The sequence below is a fragment of the Echiichthys vipera genome, assembly GCF_963691815.1.
Source record: "Echiichthys vipera genome assembly, contig: SCAFFOLD_46, whole genome shotgun sequence".
Taxonomy (NCBI): Eukaryota; Metazoa; Chordata; class Actinopteri; order Perciformes; family Trachinidae; genus Echiichthys; species Echiichthys vipera.
Window position 1 is genome coordinate 97,501 of NW_028154818.1, and position 22,041 is coordinate 119,541.

Sequence of the window (22,041 nt, forward strand, 5' to 3'; positions counted from 1 at the left end):
CTTCTCTTCTTTTCTCTAATCTTCTCTTCTTTTCTCTAATCTTCTCTTCTTTTCTCTAATCTTCTCTTCTTTTCTCTAATCTTCTCTTCTTTTCTCTAATCTTCTCTTCTTTTCTCTAATCTTCTCTTCTTTTCTCTTCTCTTCTCTTCTTTTCTCTAATCTTCTCTTCTTTTCTCTAATCTTCTCTTCTTTTCTCTAATCTTCTCTTCTTTTCTCTAATCTTCTCTTCTTTTCTCTAATCTTCTCTTCTTTTCTCTAATCTTCTCTTCTTTTCTCTAATCTTCTCTTCTTTTCTCTAATCTTCTCTTCTTTTCTCTAATCTTCTCTTCTTTTCTCTAATCTTCTCTTCTTTTCTCTAATCTTCTCTTCTTTTCTCTAATCTTCTCTTCTTTTCTCTAATCTTCTCTTCTTTTCTCTAATCTTCTCTTCTTTTCTCTAATCTTCTCTTCTTTTCTCTAATCTTCTCTTCTTTTCTCTAATCTTCTCTTCTTTTCTCTAATCTTCTCTTCTTTTCTCTAATCTTCTCTTCTTTTCTCTAATCTTCTCTTCTTTTCTCTAATCTTCTCTTCTTTTCTCTAATCTTCTCTTCTTTTCTCTAATCTTCTCTTCTTTTCTCTAATCTTCTCTTCTTTTCTCTAATCTTCTCTTCTTTTCTCTAATCTTCTCTTCTTTTCTCTAATCTTCTCTTCTTTTCTCTAATCTTCTCTTCTTTTCTCTAATCTTCTCTTCTTTTCTCTAATCTTCTCTTCTTTTCTCTAATCTTCTCTTCTTTTCTCTAATCTTCTCTTCTTTTCTCTAATCTTCTCTTCTTTTCTCTTATCTTCTCTTCTTTTCTCTTATCTTCTCTTCTTTTCTCTAATCTTCTCTTCTCTTCTCTAATCTTCTCTTCTTTTCTCTAATCTTCTCTTCTTTTCTCTAATCTTCTCTTCTTTTCTCTAATCTTCTCTTCTTTTCTCTAATCTTCTCTTCTTTTCTCTAATCTTCTCTTCTTTTCTCTAATCTTCTCTTCTTTTCTCTAATCTTCTCTTCTTTTCTCTAATCTTCTCTTCTTTTCTCTAATCTTCTCTTCTTTTCTCTTCTCTTCTCTTCTTTTCTCTAATCTTCTCTTCTTTTCTCTAATCTTCTCTTCTCTTCTTTCTCTAATCTTCTCTTCTTTTCTCTAATCTTCTCTTCTTTTCTCTAATCTTCTCTTCTTTTCTCTAATCTTCTCTTCTTTTCTCTAATCTTCTCTTCTTTTCTCTAATCTTCTCTTCTTTTCTCTAATCTTCTCTTCTTTTCTCTTCTCTTCTCTTCTTTTCTCTAATCTTCTCTTCTTTTCTCTAATCTTCTCTTCTTTTCTCTAATCTTCTCTTCTTTTCTCTAATCTTCTCTTCTTTTCTCTAATCTTCTCTTCTTTTCTCTAATCTTCTCTTCTTTTCTCTTCTCTTCTCTTCTTTTCTCTAATCTTCTCTTCTTTTCTCTAATCTTCTCTTCTTTTCTCTAATCTTCTTTCTCTTCTCTTCTCTTCTCTTCTTTTCTCTTCTCTTCTCTTCTTTTCTCTAATCTTCTCTTCTTTTCTCTTCTCTTCTCTTCTTTTCTCTAATCTTCTCTTCTTTTCTCTAATCTTCTCTTCTTTTCTCTAATCTTCTCTTCTTTTCTCTAATCTTCTCTTCTTTTCTCTTCTCTTCTCTTCTTTTCTCTAATCTTCTCTTCTTTTCTCTAATCTTCTCTTCTTTTCTCTAATCTTCTCTTCTTTTCTCTAATCTTCTCTTCTTTTCTCTTCTCTTCTCTTCTTTTCTCTAATCTTCTCTTCTTTTCTCTTCTCTTCTCTTCTTTTCTCTAATCTTCTCTTCTTTTCTCTAATCTTCTCTTCTTTTCTCTAATCTTCTCTTCTTTTCTCTAATCTTCTCTTCTTTTCTCTAATCTTCTCTTCTTTTCTCTTCTCTTCTCTTCTTTTCTCTAATCTTCTCTTCTTTTCTCTAATCTTCTCTTCTTTTCTCTAATCTTCTCTTCTTTTCTCTAATCTTCTCTTCTTTTCTCTAATCTTCTCTTCTTTTCTCTAATCTTCTCTTCTTTTCTCTAATCTTCTCTTCTTTTCTCTAATCTTCTCTTCTTTTCTCTAATCTTCTCTTCTTTTCTCTAATCTTCTCTTCTTTTCTCTAATCTTCTCTTCTTTTCTCTAATCTTCTCTTCTTTTCTCTAATCTTCTCTTCTTTTCTCTTCTCTTCTCTTCTTTTCTCTAATCTTCTCTTCTTTTCTCTAATCTTCTCTTCTTTTCTCTTCTCTTCTCTTCTTTTCTCTAATCTTCTCTTCTTTTCTCTAATCTTCTCTTCTTTTCTCTAATCTTCTCTTCTTTTCTCTAATCTTCTCTTCTTTTCTCTAATCTTCTCTTCTTTTCTCTAATCTTCTCTTCTTTTCTCTAATCTTCTCTTCTTTTCTCTTCTCTTCTCTTCTTTTCTCTAATCTTCTCTTCTTTTCTCTAATCTTCTCTTCTTTTCTCTTCTCTTCTCTTCTTTTCTCTAATCTTCTCTTCTTTTCTCTAATCTTCTCTTCTTTTCTCTAATCTTCTCTTCTTTTCTCTAATCTTCTCTTCTTTTCTCTAATCTTCTCTTCTTTTCTCTAATCTTCTCTTCTTTTCTCTAATCTTCTCTTCTTTTCTCTAATCTTCTCTTCTTTTCTCTAATCTTCTCTTCTTTTCTCTAATCTTCTCTTCTTTTCTCTTCTCTTCTCTTCTTTTCTCTTCTCTTCTCTTCTTTTCTCTTCTCTTCTCTTCTTTTCTCTAATCTTCTCTTCTTTTCTCTTCTCTTCTCTTCTTTTCTCTAATCTTCTCTTCTTTTCTCTTCTCTTCTCTTCTTTTCTCTAATCTTCTCTTCTTTTCTCTTCTCTTCTCTTCTTTTCTCTAATCTTCTCTTCTTTTCTCTAATCTTCTCTTCTTTTCTCTAATCTTCTCTTCTTTTCTCTAATCTTCTCTTCTTTTCTCTTCTCTTCTCTTCTTTTCTCTAATCTTCTCTTCTTTTCTCTAATCTTCTCTTCTTTTCTCTAATCTTCTCTTCTTTTCTCTAATCTTCTCTTCTTTTCTCTAATCTTCTCTTCTTTTCTCTAATCTTCTCTTCTTTTCTCTAATCTTCTCTTCTTTTCTCTAATCTTCTCTTCTTTTCTCTTCTCTTCTCTTCTTTTCTCTAATCTTCTCTTCTTTTCTCTAATCTTCTCTTCTTTTCTCTTCTCTTCTCTTCTTTTCTCTAATCTTCTCTTCTTTTCTCTAATCTTCTCTTCTTTTCTCTAATTTTCTCTTCTTTTCTCTAATCTTCTCTTCTTTTCTCTTCTCTTCTCTTCTTTTCTCTAATCTTCTCTTCTTTTCTCTAATCTTCTCTTCTTTTCTCTAATCTTCTCTTCTTTTCTCTTCTCTTCTCTTCTTTTCTCTAATCTTCTCTTCTTTTCTCTAATCTTCTCTTCTTTTCTCTAATCTTCTCTTCTTTTCTCTAATCTTCTCTTCTTTTCTCTTCTCTTCTCTTCTTTTCTCTAATCTTCTCTTCTTTTCTCTAATCTTCTCTTCTTTTCTCTAATCTTCTCTTCTTTTCTCTAATCTTCTCTTCTTTTCTCTAATCTTCTCTTCTTTTCTCTAATCTTCTCTTCTTTTCTCTAATCTTCTCTTCTTTTCTCTAATCTTCTCTTCTTTTCTCTAATCTTCTCTTCTTTTCTCTAATCTTCTCTTCTTTTCTCTAATCTTCTCTTCTTTTCTCTTCTCTTCTCTTCTTTTCTCTAATCTTCTCTTCTCTTCTCTTCTCTTCTCTTCTTTTCTCTAATCTTCTCTTCTTTTCTCTAATCTTCTCTTCTTTTCTCTAATCTTCTCTTCTTTTCTCTTCTCTTCTCTTCTTTTCTCTAATCTTCTCTTCTTTTCTCTAATCTTCTCTTCTTTTCTCTTCTCTTCTCTTCTTTTCTCTAATCTTCTCTTCTTTTCTCTAATCTTCTCTTCTTTTCTCTAATCTTCTCTTCTTTTCTCTTCTCTTCTCTTCTTTTCTCTTCTCTTCTCTTCTTTTCTCTAATCTTCTCTTCTTTTCTCTAATCTTCTCTTCTTTTCTCTAATCTTCTCTTCTTTTCTCTAATCTTCTCTTCTTTTCTCTAATCTTCTCTTCTTTTCTCTTCTCTTCTCTTCTTTTCTCTAATCTTCTCTTCTTTTCTCTAATCTTCTCTTCTTTTCTCTAATCTTCTCTTCTTTTCTCTAATCTTCTCTTCTTTTCTCTAATCTTCTCTTCTTTTCTCTAATCTTCTCTTCTTTTCTCTAATCTTCTCTTCTTTTCTCTAATCTTCTCTTCTTTTCTCTAATCTTCTCTTCTTTTCTCTTCTCTTCTCTTCTTTTCTCTTCTCTTCTCTTCTTTTCTCTAATCTTCTCTTCTTTTCTCTAATCTTCTCTTCTTTTCTCTAATCTTCTCTTCTTTTCTCTAATCTTCTCTTCTTTTCTCTAATCTTCTCTTCTTTTCTCTAATCTTCTCTTCTTTTCTCTTCTCTTCTCTTCTTTTCTCTTCTCTTCTCTTCTTTTCTCTAATCTTCTCTTCTTTTCTCTAATCTTCTCTTCTTTTCTCTAATCTTCTCTTCTTTTCTCTAATCTTCTCTTCTTTTCTCTAATCTTCTCTTCTCTTCTCTAATCTTCTCTTCTTTTCTCTAATCTTCTCTTCTTTTCTCTAATCTTCTCTTCTTTTCTCTAATCTTCTCTTCTTTTCTCTAATCTTCTCTTCTTTTCTCTAATCTTCTCTTCTTTTCTCTAATCTTCTCTTCTTTTCTCTAATCTTCTCTTCTTTTCTCTAATCTTCTCTTCTTTTCTCTAATCTTCTCTTCTTTTCTCTAATCTTCTCTTCTTTTCTCTAATCTTCTCTTCTTTTCTCTAATCTTCTCTTCTTTTCTCTAATCTTCTCTTCTTTTCTCTTCTCTTCTCTTCTTTTCTCTAATCTTCTCTTCTCTTCTCTTCTTTTCTCTTCTCTTCTCTTCTTTTCTCTAATCTTCTCTTCTTTTCTCTTCTCTTCTCTTCTTTTCTCTTCTCTTCTCTTCTTTTCTCTTCTCTTCTCTTCTTTTCTCTAATCTTCTCTTCTTTTCTCTTCTCTTCTCTTCTTTTCTCTTCTCTTCTCTTCTTTTCTCTAATCTTCTCTTCTTTTCTCTAATCTTCTCTTCTTTTCTCTAATCTTCTCTTCTTTTCTCTTCTTTTCTCTTCTCTTCTCTTCTTTTCTCTAATCTTCTCTTCTTTTCTCTTCTCTTCTCTTCTTTTCTCTTCTCTTCTCTTCTTTTCTCTTCTCTTCTCTTCTTTTCTCTAATCTTCTCTTCTTTTCTCTTCTCTTCTCTTCTTTTCTCTAATCTTCTCTTCTTTTCTCTAATCTTCTCTTCTTTTCTCTAATCTTCTCTTCTTTTCTCTAATCTTCTCTTCTTTTCTCTAATCTTCTCTTCTTTTCTCTAATCTTCTCTTCTTTTCTCTTCTCTTCTCTTCTTTTCTCTAATCTTCTCTTCTTTTCTCTAATCTTCTCTTCTTTTCTCTAATCTTCTCTTCTTTTCTCTAATCTTCTCTTCTTTTCTCTAATCTTCTCTTCTTTTCTCTAATCTTCTCTTCTTTTCTCTAATCTTCTCTTCTTTTCTCTAATCTTCTCTTCTTTTCTCTAATCTTCTCTTCTTTTCTCTAATCTTCTCTTCTTTTCTCTTCTCTTCTCTTCTTTTCTCTTCTCTTCTCTTCTTTTCTCTAATCTTCTCTTCTTTTCTCTAATCTTCTCTTCTTTTCTCTAATCTTCTCTTCTTTTCTCTAATCTTCTCTTCTTTTCTCTAATCTTCTCTTCTTTTCTCTAATCTTCTCTTCTTTTCTCTAATCTTCTCTTCTTTTCTCTAATCTTCTCTTCTTTTCTCTAATCTTCTCTTCTTTTCTCTAATCTTCTCTTCTTTTCTCTAATCTTCTCTTCTTTTCTCTAATCTTCTCTTCTTTTCTCTAATCTTCTCTTCTTTTCTCTAATCTTCTCTTCTTTTCTCTTCTCTTCTCTTCTTTTCTCTTCTCTTCTCTTCTTTTCTCTAATCTTCTCTTCTTTTCTCTAATCTTCTCTTCTTTTCTCTAATCTTCTCTTCTTTTCTCTAATCTTCTCTTCTTTTCTCTAATCTTCTCTTCTTTTCTCTAATCTTCTCTTCTTTTCTCTTCTCTTCTCTTCTTTTCTCTAATCTTCTCTTCTTTTCTCTAATCTTCTCTTCTTTTCTCTAAACTTTGAACACAAAACCCCAATTTTCAAGCTACGTTCACAAAACCTCAAACTTTCACCTCAGAACAGTTCAATCAAAGAACATTAATATCTGATGTCATCAGATATTAATGTTCTTGTCTTCACCTCCTCGACCTCTCACACAAACTCTTCCTCTCAGATTTCTTTGCATTGTAGTGCTTCACACATCAGTGCTGGCTTCATATATTATATATATTATATCCCCTCACATCATTTTTGACACAAGTGTGATCAGTTTAGAGTTGTTGGTTCCAGGTGATGACAGCTGTGCTCACCATTCTGCAGCCCAGGTGCATCACAATGAAACTGAGCTGTGAAGTTACAAACATGTGGAAACAGGGTTTAGTGTTTTAGCAACTGAGGAAAACTGTGACATCTTTTAGAACAAAACACGCCGCTGTGACGCCGCTGTAACGTTGTAACGCCGCTGTAACGCCGCTGTAACGTTGTAACGCCGCTGTAACGTTGTAACGCCGCTGTAACGCCGCTGTAACGTTGTAACGCCGCTGTAACGCCGCTGTAACGTTGTAACGCCGCTGTAACGTTGTAACGCCGCTGTAACGCCGCTGTAACGCCGCTGTAACGCTGTAACGCCGCTGTAACGCCGCTATAACGTTGTAACGCCGCTGTAACGCCGCTGTAACGCTGTAACGCTGCTGTAACGCTGCTGTAACGCTGTAACGCTGTAGAGCTGCTGTAACGTAACGCCGCTGTGACGTTGTAACGCCACTGTAACGTAACTTTGTAACGCCGCTGTAACGTTGTAACGCCGCTGTAACGCCGCTATAACGTTGTAACGCCGCTGTAACGCCGCTGTAACGCTGTAACGCTGTAGAGCCGCTGTAACGTTGTAACGCCACTGTAACGTAACTTTGTAACGCCGCTGTAACGGTGCTGTAACGCCGCTGTAACGCCACTGTAACGCCGCTGTAACGCTGTAACGCCGCTGTATCGCCTTCCTATCTCTGCCGTCTCACGCTAAACGCCCCTGGCGTCTCCGTCCTGTAGCAGCTCGGACCCTCATCATGTCTGGTGTCAGAAGTCAGGACGATGCCAAGTCGGCGTTCCAGGCGTGTAAAAGTCCGGAGGCCAAGGATCGGATGGAGTTCTACGACAGCTGGGCGGGAAACTACGAGAAGGTCAGTTTGAAGCGCCGTTACTTTTCCGTGTCTGCAGCTCCGAGTCTGAGACGCCTCAGAGGTAAAGTCCCGAGACGCCTCAGAGGTAAAGTCCCGAGACGCCTCAGAGGTAAAGTCCCGAGACGCCTCAGAGGTAAAGTCCAGAGACGCCTCAGAGGTAAAGTCCCGAGACGCCTCAGAGGTAAAGTCCCGAGACGCCTCAGAGGTAAAGTCCTGAGACGCCTCAGAGGTAAAGTCCCGAGACGCCTCAGAGGTAAAGTCCCGAGACGCCTCAGAGGTAAAGTCCCGAGACGCCTCGGAGGTAAAGTCCCGAGACGCCTCGGAGGTAAAGTCCCGAGACGCCTCAGAGGTAAAGTCCCGAGACGCCTCAGAGGTAAAGTCCCGAGACGCCTCGGAGGTAAAGTCCCGAGACGCCTCAGAGGTAAAGTCCCGAGACGCCTCAGAGGTAAAGTCCCGAGACGCCTCGGAGGTAAAGTCCTGAGACGCCTCAGAGGTAAAGTCCTGAGACGCCTCAGAGGTAAAGTCCCGAGGACGCCTCAGAGGTAAAGTCCCGAGACGCCTCGGAGGTAAAGTCCTGAGACGCCTCAGAGGTAAAGTCCTGAGACGCCTCAGAGGTAAAGTCCTGAGACGCCTCAGAGGTAAAGTCCTGAGACGCCTCAGAGGTAAAGTCCTGAGACGCCTCAGAGGTAAAGTCCTGAGACGCCTCAGAGGTAAAGTCCTGAGACGCCTCGGAGGTAAAGTCCTGAGACGCCTCAGAGGTAAAGTCCCGAGACGCCTCGGAGGTAAAGTCCCGAGACGCCTCGGAGGTAAAGTCCTGAGGACGCCTCAGAGGTAAAGTCCCGAGACGCCTCAGAGGTAAAGTCCCGAGACGCCTCAGAGGTAAAGTCCCGAGACGCCTCAGAGGTAAAGTCCCGAGACGCCTCGGAGGTAAAGTCCCGAGACGCCTCGGAGGTAAAGTCCCGAGACGCCTCAGAGGTAAAGTCCCGAGACGCCTCAGAGGTAAAGTCCCGAGACGCCTCGGAGGTAAAGTCCCGAGACGCCTCAGAGGTAAAGTCCCGAGACGCCTCAGAGGTAAAGTCCCGAGACGCCTCAGAGGTAAAGTCCCGAGACGCCTCGGAGGTAAAGTCCTGAGGACGCCTCAGAGGTAAAGTCCTGAGACGCCTCAGAGGTAAAGTCCCGAGACGCCTCAGAGGTAAAGTCCCGAGGACGCCTCAGAGGTAAAGTCCTGAGGACGCCTCAGAGGTAAAGTCCTGAGACGCCTCAGAGGTAAAGTCCTGACCCAGGTCTGGTTTCTGCCCAGGACCACGCCCTGATGAGCTACAGAGCCCCGTACCTGGCAGTCGACACGCTGGCCCAGGGCTTCACCGGGAGGTCTGAGGACGCCCGGGTCCTGGACGTCGCCTGTGGCTCCGGATGGATCGCTAAAGTGGTGAGCCCCGGGTAAAGTCTGTTAATGTCCCACTGAGCCCAGTGTAAAGTCTGTTAATGTCCCACTGAGCCCAGTGTAAAGCCTGTTAATGTCCACTGAGCCCAGTGTAAAGTCTGTTAATGTCCCACTGAGCCCAGTGTAAAGCCTGTTAATGTCCACTGAGCCCAGTGTAAAGTCTGTTAATGTCCCACTGAGCCCAGTGTAAAGCCTGTTAATGTCCCACTGAGCCCAGTGTAAAGCCTGTTAATGTCCCACTGAGCCCAGTGTAAAGTCTGTTAATGTCCCACTGAGCCCAGTGTAAAGTCTGTTAATGTCCCACTGAGCCCAGTGTAAAGTCTGTTAATGTCCACTGAGCCCAGTGTAAAGCCTGTTAATGTCCCACTGAGCCCAGTGTAAAGTCTGTTAATGTCCCACTGAGCCCAGTGTAAAGTCTGTTAATGTCCCACTGAGCCCAGTGTAAAGTCTGTTAATGTCCACTGAGCCCAGTGTAAAGTATGTTAATGTCCCACTGAGCCCAGTGTAAAGCCTGTTAATGTCCACTGAGCCCAGTGTAAAGTATGTTTATGTCCCACTGAGCCCAGTGTAAAGTATGTTAATGTCCCACTGAGCCCAGTGTAAAGCCTGTTAATGTCCACTGAGCCCAGTGTAAAGTATGTTAATGTCCCACTGAGCCCAGTGTAAAGCCTGTTAATGTCCCACTGAGCCCCGGGTAAAGCCTGTTAATGTCCACTGAGCCCAGTGTAAAGTCTGTTAATGTCCCACTGAGCCCAGTGTAAAGCCTGTTAATGTCCCACTGAGCCCAGTGTAAAGCCTGTTAATGTCCCACTGAGCCCAGTGTAAAGTCTGTTAATGTCCCACTGAGCCCAGTGTAAAGTCTGTTAATGTCCCACTGAGCCCAGTGTAAAGTCTGTTAATGTCCCACTGAGCCCAGTGTAAAGTATGTTAATGTCCCACTGAGCCCAGTGTAAAGCCTGTTAATGTCCACTGAGCCCAGTGTAAAGTCTGTTAATGTCCCACTGAGCCCAGTGTAAAGTCTGTTAATGTCCCACTGAGCCCAGTGTAAAGCCTGTTAATGTCCACTGAGCCCAGTGTAAAGCCTGTTAATGTCCCACTGAGCCCAGTGTAAAGTCTGTTAATGTCCCCTGAGCCCAGTGTAAAGCCTGTTAATGTCCCACTGAGCCCAGTGTAAAGTCTGTTAATGTCCCACTGAGCCCAGTGTAAAGTATGTTAATGTCCCACTGAGCCCAGTGTAAAGCCTGTTAATGTCCACTGAGCCCAGTGTAAAGTCTGTTAATGTCCCACTGAGCCCAGTGTAAAGTCTGTTAATGTCCCACTGAGCCCAGTGTAAAGCCTGTTAATGTCCCACTGAGCCCAGTGTAAAGCCTGTTAATGTCCCACTGAGCCCAGTGTAAAGTCTGTTAATGTCCCACTGAGCCCAGTGTAAAGCCTGTTAATGTCCACTGAGCCCAGTGTAAAGTCTGTTAATGTCCCCTGAGCCCAGTGTAAAGCCTGTTAATGTCCCACTGAGCCCAGTGTAAAGTCTGTTAATGTCCCACTGAGCCCAGTGTAAAGTCTGTTAATGTCCACTGAGCCCAGTGTAAAGTCTGTTAATGTCCCCTGAGCCCAGTGTAAAGCCTGTTAATGTCCCACTGAGCCCAGTGTAAAGTCTGTTAATGTCCCACTGAGCCCAGTGTAAAGTATGTTAATGTCCCACTGAGCCCAGTGTAAAGCCTGTTAATGTCCACTGAGCCCAGTGTAAAGTCTGTTAATGTCCCACTGAGCCCAGTGTAAAGTCTGTTAATGTCCCACTGAGCCCAGTGTAAAGCCTGTTAATGTCCCACTGAGCCCAGTGTAAAGCCTGTTAATGTCCCACTGAGCCCAGTGTAAAGTCTGTTAATGTCCCACTGAGCCCAGTGTAAAGTATGTTAATGTCCCACTGAGCCCAGTGTAAAGCCTGTTAATGTCCACTGAGCCCAGTGTAAAGTCTGTTAATGTCCCACTGAGCCCAGTGTAAAGTCTGTTAATGTCCCACTGAGCCCAGTGTAAAGCCTGTTAATGTCCACTGAGCCCAGTGTAAAGCCTGTTAATGTCCCACTGAGCCCAGTGTAAAGTCTGTTAATGTCCCCTGAGCCCAGTGTAAAGCCTGTTAATGTCCCACTGAGCCCAGTGTAAAGTCTGTTAATGTCCCACTGAGCCCAGTGTAAAGTATGTTAATGTCCCACTGAGCCCAGTGTAAAGCCTGTTAATGTCCACTGAGCCCAGTGTAAAGCCTGTTAATGTCCACTGAGCCCAGTGTAAAGTCTGTTAATGTCCCACTGAGCCCAGTGTAAAGCCTGTTAATGTCCCACTGAGCCCAGTGTAAAGCCTGTTAATGTCCCACTGAGCCCAGTGTAAAGTCTGTTAATGTCCCCTGAGCCCAGTGTAAAGCCTGTTAATGTCCACTGAGCCCAGTGTAAAGCCTGTTAATGTCCCACTGAGCCCAGTGTAAAGTCTGTTAATGTCCCACTGAGCCCAGTGTAAAGTCTGTTAATGTCCCACTGAGCCCAGTGTAAAGTCTGTTAATGTCCACTGAGCCCAGTGTAAAGTCTGTTAATGTCCACTGAGCCCAGTGTAAAGTCTGTTAATGTCCCACTGAGCCCAGTGTAAAGTCTGTTAATGTCCCTGTGACCTGTGACCTGTGACCTGTGACCTGTGTGATGTGACCTGTGTGATGTGACCCGTGATCCGTGACCCGTGACCCGTGACCCGTGACCTGTGTGCTGTGACCTGTGACCTGTGACCTGTGTGATGTGACCTGTGACCTGTGACCTGTGTGCTGTGACCTGTGACCTGTGACCTGTGTGCTGTGACCTGTGACCTGTGTGCTGTGACCTGTGACCTGTGACCTGTGTGCTGTGACCTGTGACCTGTGACCTGTGTGCTGTGACCTGTGACCTGTGTGCTGTGACCTGTGACCTGTGACCTGTGAGCTGTGACCTGTGACCTGTGACCCGTGTGCTGTGACCTGTGACCTGTGACCCGTGACCCGTGACCCGTGACCTGTGTGCTGTGACCTGTGACCTGTGACCTGTGACCTGTGTGCTGTGACCTGTGACCTGTGACCTGTGTGATATGACCTGTGACCTGTGACCTGTGTGCTGTGACCTGTGTGATGTGACCTGTGACCTGTGACCTGTGTGCTGTGACCTGTGTGCTGTGACCTGTGACCTGTGACCTGTGTGATATGACCTGTGACCTGTGACCTGTGTGCTGTGACCTGTGACCTGTGGCCTGTGTGATGTGACCTGTGACCTGTGACCTGTGTGATGTGACCTGTGAGCTGTGACCTGTGTGCTGTGACCTGTGACCTGTGACCTGTGACCTGTGTGCTGTGACCTGTGACCTGTGGCCTGTGTGATGTGACCTGTGACCTGTGACCTGTGTGCTGTGACCTGTGTGCTGTGACCTGTGACCTGTGACCTGTGGCCTGTGTGATGTGACCTGTGAGCTGTGACCTGTGTGCTGTGACCTGTGACCTGTGACCTGTGTGATGTGACCTGTGACCTGTGACCTGTGACCTGTGTGATGTGACCTGTGACCTGTGACCTGTGTGCTGTGACCTGTGACCTGTGTGCTGTGAGCTGTGACCTGTGTGCTGTGACCTGTGACCTGTGACCTGTGTGCTGTGACCTGTGACCTGTGTGATGTGACCTGTGACCTGTGACCTGTGTGATGTGACCTGTGACCTGTGACCTGTGTGCTGTGACCTGTGACCTTTGACCTGTGACCTGTGACCTGTGTGATGTGACCTGTGACCTGTGACCTGTGTGCTGTGACCTTTGACCTGTGACCTGTGACCTGTGACCTGCGTGCTGTGACCTGTGACCTGTGACCTGTGACCTGTGTGCTGTGACCTTTGACCTGTGACCTGTGACCTGTGTGCTGTGACCTGTGAGCTGTGACCTGTGTGCTGTGACCTGTGTGCTGTGACCTGTGACCTGTGACCTGTGACCTGTGTGCTGTGACCTTTGACCTGTGACCTGTGACCTGTGACCTGAGTGCTGTGACCTGTGACCTGTGACCTGTGACCTGTGTGATGTGACCTGTGACCTGTGACCTGTGACCTGTGTGATGTGACCTGTGACCTGTGACCTGTGTGCTGTGACCTGTGATCTGTGTGATGTGACCTGTGACCTGTGACCTGTGTGCTGTGACCTGTGTGCTGTGTGCTGTGACCTGTGACCTGTGTGCTGTGACCTGTGACCTGTGACCTGTGTGATGTGACCTGTGACCTGTGACCTGTGTGCTGTGACCTGTGACCTGTGTGCTGTGACCTGTGACCTGTGACCTGTGTGATGTGACCTGTGACCTGTGACCTGTGACCTGTGTGCTGTGACCTGTGACCTGTGTGCTGTGACCTGTGACCTGTGACCTGTGTGCTGTGACCTGTGACCTGTGTGCTGTGACCTGTGACCTGTGACCTGTGAGCTGTGACCTGTGTGCTGTGACCTGTGTGCTGTGACCTGTGTGCTGTGACCTGTGACCTGTGACCTGTGAGCTGTGACCTGTGTGCTGTGACCTGTGACCTGTGTGCTGTGACCTGTGACCTGTGACCTGTGAGCTGTGACCTGTGTGCTGTGACCTGTGTGCTGTGACCCGTGACCTGTGACCTGTGACCTGTGTGCTGTGACCTGTGACCCGTGACCTGTGACCCGTGACCCGTGACCTGTGTGCTGTGACCCGTGACCTGTGACCCGTGACCTGTGACCCGTGACCCGTGATCTGTGTGATGTGACCCGTGATCTGTGTGATGTGACCTGTGACCTGTGTGCTGTGACCTGTGACCTGTGACCTGTGACCTGTGTGCTGTGACCTGTGACCTGTGTGCTGTGACCTGTGACCTGTGACCTGAGACCGGTGACCTGTGACCTGTGACCTGTGTGATGTGACCTGTGACCTGTGACCTGTGTGATGTGACCTGTGACCTGTGACCTGAGACCTGTGACCTGTGACCTGTGACCTGTGACCTGTGACCTGTGACCTGTGTGATGTGACCTGTGACCTGTGTGCTGTGACCTGTGACCTGTGACCTGTGACCTGTGACCTTTGACCTGTGTGCTGGAGTGGAACTATTTAATGTTTTCAGGAACAAAATGACAGCGTCAGCAGAAAGTGCTGTTTCATGTTCCAGAGATATCCGTGTGTGCGACCTGATCGCTAATGCTACTGGTTCTACTGCCGGAATGAGCAGTAATGGGGACGGAGGGCAGAGAGATCAAAGGGTTAGAGGAGGAGACGGTTCCTGAAGCGTCTCCAGTGAGGGTGTCGGTCGCTTCTATGGGATCCATCAGGGCCACGTCTCCAGCCTTCATAGATCCATCAGGGCCTCGTCTCCAGCCTTCATAGATCCATCAGGGCCTCGTCTCCAGCCTTCATAGATCCATCAGGGCCTCGTCTCCAGCCTTCATAGATCCATCAGGGCCTCGTCTCCAGCCTTCATAGATCCATCAGGGCCTCGTCTCCAGCCTTCATAGATCCATCAGGGCCTCGTCTCCAGCCTTCATAGATCCATCAGGGCCTCGTCTCCAGCCTTCATAGATCCATCAGGGCCTCGTCTCCAGCCTTCATAGATCCATCAGGGCCTCGTCTCCAGCCTTCATAGATCCATCAGGGCCTCGTCTCCAGCCTTCATAGATCCATCAGGGCCTCGTCTCCAGCCTTCATAGATCCCACTGCAGCTGCTCTTTGCTGTTCTGTTGATTCCTCATCTGATGTCGTGCTCTCCTCTTTAGAGAGTTTGGGGATACTGAGGTCAGCGCTCAGATGAACCGTCTCTCACAGAAGACCCTGAAAGTCTCATTTCTTTAGGGTTCATAATAGTTTTCCCACCTTCTGTATAATGAATCGACCTTTGTGTTGGTTGTTGTTTAAAACCCTTTCTTCGTTAGTTTTCTCGCCTGAATTTACGTTTCACCATCTTCTTCCTCACCGTCCTCCGCCATGACGGGCGGCACGAGTGTGTATCTTCATGACGTCACTTCTTTTTCTCTTTTTTGTTGCTCTTTGGTGCATTTTTGCTTCCATGTAGTTTTATATTCGACAATAAATAAACAAACTTATCACAGACATTTATCCAAGTTTCATGTTATAACGTCATGAATTATTATACTGTTATGACAAGAAACTTGGTCTGAGGGCGCCCTCCCACTGTGCCTCTGTACCGTGCCCCCTCCCACTGTGCCTCTGTACCGTGCCCCCTCCCACTGTGCCTCCGTCACAGGTTAGAGCCCCCTCCCACTGTGCCTCTGTACCGTGCCCCCTCCCACTGTGCCTCCGTGCCGTGCCCCCTCCCACTGTGCCTCTGTCCCGTGCCCCAGCACGTGTCACGGCTAAAGTCTGGTTCCTTTGACCAGTGTGATGCAACCGTACCACGTCTAGGAGCGGCACGCTTGCCGTCCACGGCCCGTTTGGGAGAGGTGGGCTTTAGTAAAGCACGTTTGCACGTGTACGAGCACGAGCGTGCGCACGTGTACGAGCACGAGGCCTACGGCGGTTCTGAGGTCATTTCCTGTGCGCCTGTTGGGACGTAGAAAAAAGAAGGAGGGACCATGCGCGGACATTTGAAACAATGGCGGTGAAAGGTTCACGTTGGTGTGATGCGGAGGTGGAGTGTTTACTGCAGATTTGGTCGATGAAAAGATTCAAAAACAGTCGACAAGACGCACAAAAACTCCGAGGTCTACGGAAAGATCTGGAAACAAAGCCACGCATCGCCATGACGTCATCAATGCGTGTGACGTGTTACGGCGTGATGACGTATAGGCAGCAAGAAGCATTCTCCGAGGCCCAGGTAGTGTGAGTACAAACGGGCCTGGAGGGGGGGACAAGGACCCTAAAGCACGGGGCACGGGACGCACGCACAGTGGGAGGGCGCCCTAACCTGTGACTGAGGCACAGTGGGAGGGCGCCCTAACCTGTGACTGAGGAACAGTGGGAGGGTCTCTAACCTGTGACGGAGGACAGTGGGAGGGCGCTCTAACTTGGGACGGAGGCACAGTGGGAGGGCGCTCTTAATGTCCACTGAGCCGTGTGTGTGTGTGTGTGTGTGTGTGTGTGTGTGTGTGTGTGTGTGTGTGTGTGTGTGTGTGTGTGTGTGTGTGTGTGTGTGTGTGTGTGTGTGTGTGTGTGTGTGTGTGTGTGTGTGTGTGTGTGTGTGTGTGTGTGTGTGTGTGTGTGTGTGTGTGTGTGTGTCTGTGTCTCTCTCTCTCTGTGTGTGTGTGTGTGTGTGTGTGTGTGTGTGTGTGTGTGTGTGTGTGTGTGTGTGTGTGTGTGTGTGTGTGTGTGTGTGTGTGTGTGTGTGTGTGTGTGTGTGTGTGTGTGTGTGTGCAGATGGCTGAGCTGGGCTTCAGACACTTTGTGGGGGTGGATGGGAGTCAGGGCATGCTGGACCAAGCGGCCCAGACCGGCCTCTACCAGGACCTGCAGCTGGCCTTACTGGGAGCAGAGGAGCTGCCTGCACAGAGTGGTACACACACACACACACACACACACACACACACACACTGTCCCCACTCTGTCTCCACTCTGTCCCCACCCTGTCCCCACCCTGTCCCCACCCTGTCCCCACTCTGTCTCCACTCTGTCCCCACCCTGTCCCCACTCTGTCCCCACTCTGTCCCCACCCTGTCCCCACTCTGTCCCCACCCTGTCCCCACCCTGTCCTCACTCTGTCCCCACCCTGTCCCCACCCTGTCACCACTCTGTCCCCACCCTGTCCCCACCCTGTCTCCACTCTGTCTCCACCCTGTCCCCACTCTGTCCCCACTCTGTCCCCACCCTGTCCCCACTCTGTCCCCACTCTGTCTCCACCCTGTCCCCACTCTGTCCCCACTCTGTCCCCACTCTGTCTCCACTCTGTCCCCACTCTGTCCCCACTCTGTCCCCACTCTGTCCCCACCCTGTCCCCACCCTGTCCCCACTCTGTCCCCACTCTGTCCCCACTCTGTCCCCACCCTGTCCCCACTCTGTCCCCACCCTGTCCCCACTCTGTCCCCACTCTGTCCCCACTCTGTCCCCACTCTGTCCCCACCCTGTCTCCACCCTGTCCCCACTCTGTCCCCACTCTGTCCCCACCCTGTCCCCACTCTGTCCCCACTCTGTCCCCACTCTGTCCCCACCCTGTCCCCACTCTGTCCCCACTCTGTCCCCACTCTGTCTCCACTCTGTCTCCACCCTGTCCCCACTCTGTCTCCACCCTGTCCCCACTCTGTCTCCACCCTGTCCCCACCCTGTCCTCACCCTGTCTCCACCCTGTCCCCACTCTGTCCCCACTCTGTCCCCACTCTGTCTCCACCCTGTCCCCACTCTGTCTCCACCCTGTCCCCACCCTGTCCTCACCCTGTCTCCACCCTGTCCCCACTCTGTCCCCACTCTGTCCCCACCCTGTCCCCACTCTGTCCCCACTCTGTCCCCACCCTGTCCCCACTCTGTCCCCACTCTGTCCCCACTCTGTCCCCACCCTGTCTCCACTCTGTCTCCACTCTGTCTCCACTCTGTCTCCACCCTGTCCCCACTCTGTCTCCACCCTGTCCCCACCCTGTCCTCACCCTGTCCCCACCCTGTCCCCACCCTGTCCCCACTCTGTCTCCACTCTGTCTCCACTCTGTCTCCACCCTGTCCCCACTCTGTCTCCACCCTGTCCCCACCCTGTCCTCACCCTGTCCCCACTCTGTCTCCACCCTGTCCCCACTCTGTCTCCACTCTGTCTCCACCCTGTCTCCACCCTGTCCCCACTCTGTCCCCACTCTGTCCCCACCCTGTCCCCACTCTGTCTCCACCCTGTCCCCACTCTGTCTCCACTCTGTCTCCACCCTGTCCCCACTCTGTCTCCACTCTGTCTCCACTCTGTCTCCACCCTGTCCCCACTCTGTCCCCACTCTGTCCCCACCCTGTCCCCACTCTGTCCCCACTCTGTCCCCACTCTGTCTCCACCCTGTCCCCACTCTGTCTCCACTCTGTCTCCACCCTGTCCCCACTCTGTCTCCACTCTGTCTCCACTCTGTCTCCACCCTGTCCCCACTCTGTCCCCACTCTGTCCCCACCCTGTCCCCACTCTGTCCCCACTCTGTCCCCACTCTGTCTCCACTCTGTCTCCACCCTGTCCCCACTCTGTCTCCACCCTGTCCCCACTCTGTCTCCACCCTGTCCCCACCCTGTCCTCACCCTGTCTCCACCCTGTCCCCACTCTGTCCCCACTCTGTCCCCACTCTGTCTCCACCCTGTCCCCACTCTGTCTCCACCCTGTCCCCACCCTGTCCTCACCCTGTCTCCACCCTGTCCCCACTCTGTCCCCACTCTGTCCCCACTCTGTCTCCACCCTGTCTCCACTCTGTCCCCACTCTGTCCCCACTCTGTCCCCACTCTGTCTCCACCCTGTCCCCACCCTGTCCCCACTCTGTCCCCACCCTGTCCTCACCCTGTCTCCACCCTGTCCCCACTCTGTCCCCACTCTGTCCCCACTCTGTCTCCACCCTGTCCCCACTCTGTCTCCACCCTGTCCCCACCCTGTCCTCACCCTGTCTCCACCCTGTCCCCACTCTGTCCCCACTCTGTCCCCACCCTGTCCCCACTCTGTCCCCACTCTGTCCCCACCCTGTCCCCACTCTGTCCCCACTCTGTCCCCACTCTGTCCCCACCCTGTCTCCACTCTGTCTCCACTCTGTCTCCACTCTGTCTCCACCCTGTCCCCACTCTGTCTCCACCCTGTCCCCACCCTGTCCTCACCCTGTCCCCACCCTGTCCCCACCCTGTCCCCACTCTGTCTCCACCCTGTCCCCACTCTGTCTCCACCCTGTCCCCACCCTGTCCTCACCCTGTCCCCACTCTGTCTCCACCCTGTCCCCACTCTGTCTCCACTCTGTCTCCACCCTGTCTCCACCCTGTCCCCACTCTGTCCCCACTCTGTCCCCACCCTGTCCCCACTCTGTCTCCACCCTGTCCCCACTCTGTCTCCACTCTGTCTCCACCCTGTCCCCACTCTGTCTCCACTCTGTCTCCACCCTGTCCCCACTCTGTCTCCACTCTGTCTCCACTCTGTCTCCACCCTGTCCCCACCCTGTCCCCACCCTGTCCTCACCCTGTCTCCACCCTGTCCCCACTCTGTCCCCACTCTGTCTCCACCCTGTCTCCACTCTGTCCCCACTCTGTCCCCACTCTGTCCCCACTCTGTCTCCACCCTGTCCCCACCCTGTCCCCACTCTGTCCCCACCCTGTCCCCACCCTGTCCCCACTCTGTCCCCACTCTGTCCCCACCCTGTCCCCACCCTGTCCCCACTCTGTCCCCACCCTGTCCCCACTCTGTCCCCACTCTGTCCCCACTCTGTCCCCACCCTGTCCCCACCCTGTCCCCACTCTGTCCCCACTCTGTCCCCACTCTGTCTCCACCCTGATCCCACTCTGTCCCCACTCTGTCCCCACCCTGTCCCCACCCTGTCCCCACTCTGTCTCCACTCTGTCCCCACTCTGTCCCCACCCTGTCTCCACTCTGTCCCCACTCTGTCCCCACCCTGTCTCCACTCTGTCCCCACTCTGTCCCAACTCTGTCCCCACCCTGTCCCCACTCTGTCCCCACCCTGTCTCCACTCTGTCCCCACTCTGTCCCCACCCTGTCCCCACCCTGTCCCCACTCTGTCCCCACCCTGTCCCCACCCTGTCCCCACCCTGTCCCCACTCTGTCTCCACTCTGTCCCCACTCTGTCCCCACTCTGTCCCCACCCTGTCTCCACCCTGTCCCCACTCTGTCCCCACTCTGTCCCCACCCTGTCCCCACCCTGTCCCCACCCTGTCCCCACTCTGTCCACACCCTGTCCCCACTCTGTCCACACCCTGTCTCCACTCTGTCCCCACTCTGTCCCCACCCTGTCCCCACCCTGTCCCCACTCTGTCCCCACTCTGTCCCCACTCTGTCCCCACTCTGTCCCCACCCTGTCCCCACCCTGTCTCCACTCTGTCCCCACTCTGTCCCCACTCTGTCCCCACCCTGTCCCCACCCTGTCCCCACTCTGTCCACACCCTGTCTCCACTCTGTCCCCACCCTGTCCCCACCCTGTCCCCACCCTGTCCCCACTCTGTCTCCACTCTGTCCCCACTCTGTCCCCACTCTGTCCCCACTCTGTCCCCACCCTGTCCCCACTCTGTCCCCACTCTGTCCCCACCCTGTCCCCACTCTGTCCCCACTCTGTCCCCACTCTGTCTCCACCCTGTCCCCACTCTGTCCCCACTCTGTCCCCACTTTGTCTCCACCCTGTCCCCACTCTGTCTCCACCCTGTCTCCACCCTGTCCCCACTCTGTCCACACCCTGTCCCCACTCTGTCCACACCCTGTCTCCACTCTGTCCCCACTCTGTCCCCACCCTGTCCCCACCCTGTCCCCACTCTGTCCCCACCCTGTCCCCACTCTGTCCCCACTCTGTCCCCACTCTGTCCCCACTCTGTCTCCACCCTGTCCCCACTCTGTCTCCACTCTGTCTCCACCCTGTCCCCACTCTGTCTCCACTCTGTCTCCACTCTGTCTCCACCCTGTCCCCACTCTGTCCCCACCCTGTCCCCACTCTGTCCCCACTCTGTCCCCACTCTGTCTCCACTCTGTCTCCACCCTGTCCCCACTCTGTCTCCACCCTGTCCCCACTCTGTCTCCACCCTGTCCCCACCCTGTCCTCACCCTGTCTCCACCCTGTCCCCACTCTGTCCCCACTCTGTCCCCACTCTGTCTCCACCCTGTCCCCACTCTGTCTCCACCCTGTCCCCACCCTGTCCTCACCCTGTCTCCACCCTGTCCCCACTCTGTCCCCACTCTGTCCCCACTCTGTCTCCACCCTGTCTCCACTCTGTCCCCACTCTGTCCCCACTCTGTCCCCACTCTGTCTCCACCCTGTCCCCACCCTGTCCCCACTCTGTCCCCACCCTGTCCCCACCCTGTCCCCACTCTGTCCCCACTCTGTCCCCACCCTGTCCCCACCCTGTCCCCACTCTGTCCCCACCCTGTCCCCACTCTGTCCCCACTCTGTCCCCACTCTGTCCCCACCCTGTCCCCACTCTGTCCCCACCCCGTCCCCACCCTGTCCTCACTCTGTCCCCACTCTGTCCCCACTCTGTCCCCACTCTGTCCCCACCCTGTCCCCACTCTGTCCCCACCCCGTCCCCACCCTGTCCCCACTCTGTCCCCACTCTGTCCCCACTCTGTCCCCACCCTGTCTCCACTCTGTCCCCACCCTGTCCCCACCCTGTCCCCACTCTGTCCCCACTCTGTCCCCACTCTGTCTCCACCCTGTCCCCACTCTGTCCCCACTCTGTCCCCACCCTGTCCCCACCCTGTCCCCACTCTGTCTCCACTCTGTCCCCACTCTGTCCCCACCCTGTCTCCACTCTGTCCCCACTCTGTCCCCACCCTGTCTCCACTCTGTCCCAACTCTGTCCCCACCCTGTCCCCACTCTGTCCCCACCCTGTCTCCACTCTGTCCCCACTCTGTCCCCACCCTGTCCCCACCCTGTCCCCACTCTGTCCCCACCCTGTCCCCACCCTGTCCCCACCCTGTCCCCACTCTGTCTCCACTCTGTCCCCACTCTGTCCCCACCCTGTCTCCACTCTGTCCCCACTCTGTCCCCACTCTGTCCCCACTCTGTCCCCACCCTGTCTCCACTCTGTCTCCACCCTGTCCCCACTCTGTCCCCACTCTGTCCCCACCCTGTCTCCACCCTGTCCCCACTCTGTCCCCACTCTGTCCCCACCCTGTCCCCACCCTGTCCCCACCCTGTCCCCACTCTGTCCACACCCTGTCCCCACTCTGTCCACACCCTGTCTCCACTCTGTCCCCACTCTGTCCTCACTCTGTCCTCACTCTGTCCCCACCCTGTCCCAACTCTGTCCCCACTCTGTCCTCACTCTGTCCTCACTCTGTCCCCACCCTGTCTCCACCCTGTCCCCACTCTGTCCCCACTCTGTCCCCACTCTGTCTCCACCCTGTCCCCACCCTGTCCCCACCCTGTCTCCACTCTGTCCCCACTCTGTCCCCACCCTGTCCCCACTCTGTCCCCACTCTGTCCCCACCCTGTCCCCACTCTGTCCCCACTCTGTCTCCACCCTGTCCTCACTCTGTCCCCACTCTGTCCCCACCCTTCCCCACCCTGTCCTCACTCTGTCCTCACTCTGTCTCCACCCTGTCCCCACCCTGTCCCCACCCTGTCTCCACTCTGTCCCCACTCTGTCCCCACTCTG

At 49.8% G+C, this 22,041-nt stretch overlaps 1 protein-coding gene across 2 annotated transcripts in view; it reads left to right on the forward strand.

Annotated features, from left to right (window-relative positions):
- Positions 1 to 22,041, forward strand: part of LOC310966355 (methyltransferase-like protein 27) — a 36,673-nt gene that overhangs the window by 12,827 nt on the left and 1,805 nt on the right. For both annotated transcript variants that reach the window (XM_083940935.1, XM_083940936.1), the window contains exons 2-4: positions 7,233 to 7,360; positions 8,661 to 8,789; positions 16,158 to 16,293. In XM_083940935.1, the coding sequence (XP_083797061.1) occupies positions 7,233 to 7,360; positions 8,661 to 8,789; positions 16,158 to 16,293 (393 nt within the window). The remainder of the gene's footprint in view (positions 1 to 7,232; positions 7,361 to 8,660; positions 8,790 to 16,157; positions 16,294 to 22,041) is intronic.